This window comes from Humulus lupulus, chromosome 2, assembly GCF_963169125.1.
Source record: "Humulus lupulus chromosome 2, drHumLupu1.1, whole genome shotgun sequence".
NCBI lineage: Eukaryota > Viridiplantae > Streptophyta > Magnoliopsida > Rosales > Cannabaceae > Humulus > Humulus lupulus.
The window spans coordinates 221,577,747-221,585,027 of NC_084794.1; the positions used below are offsets into that span (position 1 = coordinate 221,577,747).

The 7,281-nt window shown below is 32.0% G+C and overlaps 1 protein-coding gene across 1 annotated transcript; it reads right to left on the minus strand.

Moving 5' to 3' along the window:
• Positions 1–3,877: 3,877 nt before the first annotated feature.
• On the minus strand, positions 3,878–6,423 carry LOC133818989 (protein TRIGALACTOSYLDIACYLGLYCEROL 1, chloroplastic). The gene is made up of 3 exons (XM_062252134.1): positions 6,083–6,423; positions 5,202–5,325; positions 3,878–5,114 (listed from the first exon to the last, which is right to left on the minus strand). The coding sequence occupies exons 2-3, from the start codon at positions 5,243–5,245 to the stop codon at positions 4,106–4,108; spliced, it is 1,053 nt and encodes a 350-aa protein (XP_062108118.1). The 5' UTR covers positions 5,246–5,325; positions 6,083–6,423; the 3' UTR covers positions 3,878–4,105.
• Between the last annotated feature and the right edge of the window lie 858 nt (positions 6,424–7,281).

Genomic DNA, 7,281 nt, shown 5'->3' on the forward strand with positions numbered 1-7,281 from the left:
TCGTGACTCCACTATAGACTTGGAATTGAACTCTTGAATTCATAGAACGTATTTTCAAAACCATAAATACGTTATCCATTGTTATAACCATTACAATCAGTCAATCCTCTATCGATGACTTACTAACGAGCTGGGTGCAAATTACCGTTTTACCCCTCATCAGTATTTTATCCTTAACTCCCACTAAGTTCCTTATAAATGATATTTCCGTGAACTTAATCACAGAAATGAGATCTCTATCATTTAACCTTTTGAACAAAGTAATTAAGGAAATCATATTTTCACTTCTCATACAGAAGTTATAGATTTTGTATCTATGAATAATACTCCCACTCAATTACACTAATAAATCTCCAAGATGTAAGTATGGGCTAGACCGTAGGGTAAGCTGGTAACGAACAAGTCAAAAGATTTAAATAATATAATTAGTAGAATATTATCACTCAGAATTAAGATCGACTTAATATATGGTCAATGTTGTGACATTGATTAGATTTGATAACAACGATACTTATTTATCAATCAATAATCAATATCGGTCCTAGTCCGATGTAACTAAATACATCCGATCTTATCTACTTGGTCGATGCTTTGGACAAGACATCACACCCTAAATGTGTAAGTAGATCATATCGTAGATTGCCTAATCAGTGAAAATCCAATGCACTGATATAATCTTAGGACTCGTTCTTTTGAACATATAATTACAACTATAATCTACTGTGACCTAGTCACTATAATTGTAACTATCCATATGTTCGGGATTTTATAAATGTTTGTATTATTACAATAATCATGTAATAAAACAAGCAAGCAACACAGTTGTCAAACTAAATGATTTCTACTACTTTTATTGATAATATGAAATCGTGCTACATGTCCGACATGGTTTTATAAGGGCATAAAACCCAACATGTTGTTGGGTTCGATGGTTACTTGGATTGTTCAAATTACTTGCTTATTTTACATAGCACACTGATTCCTAAAGATAATTTACAAATTTACGGTTGGGCAAATTTTTTTTATTTTTACGATGTCGACATTTTTTTCTTCAGTTATATGAAAGACCATTACCCTAGTCGAGTAACCGAAGCCCCGAAGTAATCGTATGATGACTGTCAAAAAATGGCCTAAGTCTAGCTTTCACAGTCCCCCTCAATCAAGACCTGGAGTTGTTGCTGGAGAGTCTCATGGTTGACAGCCACCACAAGAGGAGGCTGAGGCTATTGAAGAAGTTGTTTCAAAGGTTGCAGAGTGAGGATGATGAGATAGTAATTTTGAAGGGTATGATGGACTATAATTTATATTTGCTTAATATATATGTTTAGAAAACAAAAAATAAAAACTAAAACTACTTTGAGTTAATAAGTCAAACCGACATATACATGTTATATGTGTATATAAGTAGACAACTCAAGCTTTTGTTTTGCTACCTAGACCTAGCCAGATTTTGTCAAATACTTGGAGCCACATGTGCCTCTACCACCTGCATTAGTATATATCCATCTTATATAAATAATTTTTTATTTTAAAATAAAGTTTCATGTTAATTGGTGTGTATACATGTGTGTTTATCAAGTAGGATAGTGATCGGTGGTGCGGGGGAAAAACTATTAAATAAATAAGAATATTAATTTTTGTAATAATGTGTTGGGGCAAAATTATTAAATAAAAAAGAATGTTGTCTTTTGTGATTATTGTACTTGCACCGGATCCAACATAATCTTGACAAATCATTTTTGATTGCTTTTCGGTATATTTGTAGTTTATTATATTTTGTATATTTTGGATTTTTTTTATTTAGTATATTTTTTAGTAATCTTTTCAGTTGTTTTGGTGTTGTTTTTTTAGTTTATGTTAGGTTGATGCAATGTATTGAGCATATTTTTGTGGGGTTGATGTCTAGTTGACTTTAAATTATTTTTTGAACACTATATTGTTTAGGTTTAGGTTTATATATAGTCGTCTAATATCATTTTATTTTTGTGTTATTTTTTAGTTGTTTTGATATATATATATATTTTTTAAGTTTATTATTGATACATTTTCGAATGCAATGATAAGTTATTTGAGGTTGTTTTTGTTGTTTTTTTAGTTAATTTTTGGGTTGATGCAATTAGTGTCTCTAATATTAATATTGTTAATAAAGGAAGTATAACATGTGGTATGTTAGCTTATTGTCATGTTTAGTTATTTTTTGAACAAATACAATGTTAATTTTTTTGATTTTGTTTTTGGGTAGCTATGAGTTGCACTATGCTATTGTGAGGTTGTTTTCGTGTTACATTTAAGTTGTTTTTTTTATATTGTATTGCAGTGTGTTACTTTTTAAAAATGTAAGAATGAGTTTTTCGATGTTGTTCTTGTGTTATTTTTTGGTTTTTTTAGCATTGTGTTTTGTGGGTTAATGTTTAGTGTAAATAGTATTTTTGTAATTTTGAAACATTAAAATCTTATTTTGAAAAGAGTTGGTAAAAATGTAATAAAAAAATTTGGCTAATTAGGATTTTCTCCCCGAACTATTACCAATCTATATCGTGCCCCCTGAATTTTTCAACTTGTTAAAAATTCCCCCTGAATTATTCACGTTACTCAAATGTGGGACTTCCGTCCAATTTCTCTAACGGAATGGTGATGTGGCAGTTTGGTGGCTGATGTGGTATTGCCATGTCAATGCCTCATTTATAATATAATGAATAAATATAATTTTTGCCCCTCGAACTATTACCATTACCGAATTATGCCCCCTGAATTTTAAAATTTTAAAATTAAACAATCTTCTGAATATTAAAAAAAAGGGAAAAAAAACCATCAAAATTAGAAAAAAAAAATTGATGGTGACAAAAAATTAGCTTGGGTGTTAGGCATGCGTCAGAATGAGCTCAAAGTTGGTTGGGTAGCGACATCGTCCACAGACTGAGCTCATGTGGGTCCCTAGTGACATTCAGATTTGGTGTCTCCTATGTCGCTTTAAGTTTTTATTTTTATTAATTTAATTTAATTTAAATAAATTTTTAGTTTAATACTTTTTATATATTTTTTTAATATTCAAAATATTGTTTAAATTTAAAATTTTAGAATTCGAGTGGCATAATTTAGTAACACTAAAAGTTTGGGGGATAAAATCCTATCTATTTTTTTAATTATACATGTGGCAATCCACATCAACAGTCCAGTGCCGCCATATCATCATTCTGTTAGCAAAATTAAACAGAAGTCCACATTTAAGTATCATAAAAAGTTCAGGGGGAATTTTCAATAAGCCAAAAAATTCAAAGGCACTAAAAATCTCAATAAGCCAAAAAAAAGCAATAAAGAACCGTAAAAATATAAATGAACCCTTCTATTTTTCTATAAATAAGAGTGTAGTCCAATAAACAAAATTTAAGCACAAGGAACAAATAGTGTATTTTGCTATTTTTTTTTTCAAAAAAAAAAAAACGCAAGTTAAAGAAGAATGTCAAAAGATCCCGTTTGACTATCAAGATTCAAAATATCTTTATTTGTAAATTACACTCAACATCACCAGTTTATTCGATTCAAATATGACAAAAGACATTTTTTAATTATTCAATGTTATAAAACGAGAAATATATGACAAAGGATGTCATAATTTTATTAGTAAAATGCATATAAATGTAAAAGAAAATGCATTCCCTGAAAAGCGGGTGCCCAAAAAAAAATAATTACCTTGCAATCTGTAACGAGTAACGAACACTCAAAAAATACCCTAAATTTTCAGGTACAAAAATGGGTTTATCATAAATTTCAAAAAAAAAAAAAAGGGCTTTTCATATAAGCTTCTAGATTCCGGAAGATGCTCACTCAAGGAACATTCCAAAAATGGCTATAGATTTTTTTTCCCACTTGAGCAACAGGAAAAAAAATTGGAGACCATCCATTTCACAAATTGACAACACTTATTTTCTAAACATTTGTACCCACAAAAGAAAGAAGAGAGTAGCTAAACAAAGAATTACCAAAAGGCATGCAATTGATCTTGCAAAAATTTGATTCATTTCAAGCTCTAATCGGATTTAATTTTAATGGACCCTTAAACAAACAGAGAAGACACTAATATAACAATGGAACACCAACCAATTGCTTACATACAATTCTTCAATGAATCTCCTACTCCCTGGAAAAAGAAGTACGATAGAACAAAATCCGCAATGAAGATACCAACAAGGGAGATGACAACTGATGAGGTTGTGGACTCCCCGACACCTTTGGCACCTCCCATGGTGGTAACCCCCCAAGCACAGCTCACAACAGATATAATAGCACCAAACACCTGTGACTTAATCATTGCACTAATAATGTCCCATGGTTTAAGTGCTCTTCGAGCTGAATCCAATATAATGTTGATACTAACACCATAAACAGCATCAGCAAGCAAGGCACTTGATGCCATACCTACTGTGAAGCACATCAGTGTCAAAAATGGCAAAGCAACAGAGGCCGCAATCACCCTTGGGGTCACAAGGTAATCAACAGGGTTAGTCCCAAGAACTCTCAATGTGTCAGTTTGCTCGGAGACCTGCATTGTTCCCAACTCTGCAGCAAAAGCACTTCCTATACGCCCTGCGACCACTATTGATGTAACCACAGGACTCAACTCCCTTGCGAAAGCCAAAGCTAGTACTCCACCAACAGATCTGCTTAAACCCAACCTGGTAAATTCTCTCACAAATTGGATAGTGAAGGCCATTCCAACAAATGCTGAAGTTAGGAGACAAACCCCAATTGATTTAGGCCCAACTCTCTCCAACTGTTGGAGAGTATTCCGCCAGTGGATTTTTCCCATTAAAATTCTTACTATAACCTGCCCTGCAAGAACAAGAACTGATAATCCCCTCCACACAAACCGCGGAGGCGACCAATGGTGCAGCAAGGATTCCACTTCAGAGTTGGGGGAATGGTTTGTGTTCGAGTCTTCTAACTTGGAGACAGATGGGTGCCCATCATCTGTGTTGGGAACAGCAAACAGTCTAGTATTCTGCATTGAAAACTTACAATCCTGAGGTCTTCGAACAAAAGCAATACTTTTAACCTGTTGATGTGAACACGGGATTTGCATTTTAAACCATCCATCCGGTTTTATGCTTCTTTTTCTGCATTATTGAGAAGTCACTTAACAAAAGATGACCAGAGAAACTAACTATGCATAAAGGTATATGATAAGAGAGATGATAAAATACCTGTCAGGACAACAAAAGTATAGATGACTGGAAGCTATTTGCATAGCTGATTGTGTTAAATTTCCAGTCTAAGAAATGAGTTCCTTCCAAAATACAGCAGCAAGGCCAAACCCAGCTGACTCACCTAAATTTAACCAAAAAAAAAAAAGAATGAATCTATAAGGATTTCATTATGCTTATCCGAGACAAAACCAAATGTTTCAAATCAGTCCATGAATAATGGACCATAAAAGGAACAGAATTAAGGAAAGTGTTTCCCTTTTTCCATCTATTCATGTTTACTGTACCATTTAAGAAACAAAATTTTAATAGAACTCTTCACATGATTAGTAGATTAGTTAAATAAGAAAAGAACAGTCCTCATTCCTCTCCGAACCTTTTCCCTTTTATCATTCTCTTAATTATACATCAGAAAGCATTGCCTTAATTCGAACTCACATATAGAAAACAAATCTGATTTTAATTCCAAAAAAAATCTTAAACCCATTTGGATTTCTGTAAGCAAATCGCCAACAATCAATCAAGGCAAGCGTAGACTAGGTGTAAGAATGGTTTTTAAAGATTACAAAAATTAAGTCTCAGCTTCATTCCAGCATAAAGATATGTTCGTCCAATTTAAGAAAGAAACAAATTGAACTCGATCTCTATCCCCGAATTTTTCTCAAAAAAAAAAGAAAAGAAAAGAAAAAAAAGGAGCCAATGAAGAAAAGGAATATGAAGTATCTCTATCTGGTAGAGTAATTTTGACAAACAAATGGTGAGTGTTGGCAATAATAAAAAATGCTTAACAAGAATGAATGTGAAAAATATGTACACATATAAAAGGGTATCAAAGAGAACGAAATCAAAAGTAAATCAATGGAAGAAGGAGATTAGGTTACCTCGTCATTCGGAGGTTCATCACCCGATTGGTACTGGTTCAGTGGTTCACCTTTCACTTTCTCTAGTTCGCTCTCAAACCAATATCGTCATAAAACCCCAAGTATTACTTAGAAAGGTGAAATTAGGCTTTTAAAGAACAAGATTCACTTCAATGAACCCAAGAACTAGGAGTAGGCAGCGACGGCGGAAGGGAAACAGTGGCACTCGGAATCTGCAGAAGAAAGAAGTGTGATCGAGGGATAAGGGTCAAACCAAGTATGAGAGAACGAGAAAATGGAGCAAACAATTACAGCATATGATTGGAGCTCAATATAGTGATTGTATAAAAGTTTACACGAATGTCAAATACCCTTAAAATCGGAAAAGGAATTGTAAAAGAAAAAACGGAAATGGAAATAATTGTAAGGCTTATTTGTATGTTGATCCCTATTCTTTATGTTTTTTGACAACTTAGTTCCTGGTCTTTTTCTTTTTGTCAAATTAATCTCAATCTTTTAGTTTCACTGCAAACGCATCCTTCAAACTAGTTATCTTTAGTTTCTCAGCTAAAAAAAATAAGCATGTGAGTTCTTTGATAAAAATAAAATGGAAATAGAAATAAATTTATTAAAAAAGTATAGATTTTTTGAATTTAAATAAAAAAAATATGTTTCAAAACTTCCCTAACTATGTTTGGTAAAGAAGAATAGTTAAAGGAAAGAAAGTCTAGGAGTGAAAAGTAAAAAGAACGGAATTGAGTATTTGATTGGAAAGAAAATTGGAGAAAAGAAAAAAGTATTGAGAAGAATATTGATTGGTCACAAAAAATATTCCCCTCCAAAACTAAGAAAAAAAAGTTTTGTAAAAACTCATGAGTAAGAAATTACAAAATTATTTGTATATATATTAATAATTTAAAGATAATTTAGTAAATTTCTAATAAATCAATTTTCTTTCATTTCTATATACCTACATACCAAACAGCTATAAAAAAATGTTTTCTATTCTTTCCTACTCATTTTTTATTTTCCTGTATTCTAATTTTCTACTACTTTCTTTCCATAATACTAAACATAGAGTAAAAATTTGGTGGCAGGCAAACCAACTTCATCACTATGCTTGAAATGTTAATTTTTTTTTTTCAAATCTTTAAACTTTTGTAAAAATAAATTGTATTTCCTAAGTAAAATATACGGGCAACTAAAAAGAACAAAGAACA

What these genes read in the sequence shown, in the direction of transcription:
- LOC133818989 (XM_062252134.1), bottom strand. Translation starts at nt 5,245, where the DNA reads ATGCAAATAGCTTCCAGTCATCTATACTTTTGTTGTCCTGACAG. An exon ending in TACTTTTGTTGTCCTGACAG is followed by an intron (nt 5,115 to 5,201) that starts GTATTTTATCAT and finishes TCAATAATGCAG; the next exon opens with AAAAAGAAGCATAAAACCGG.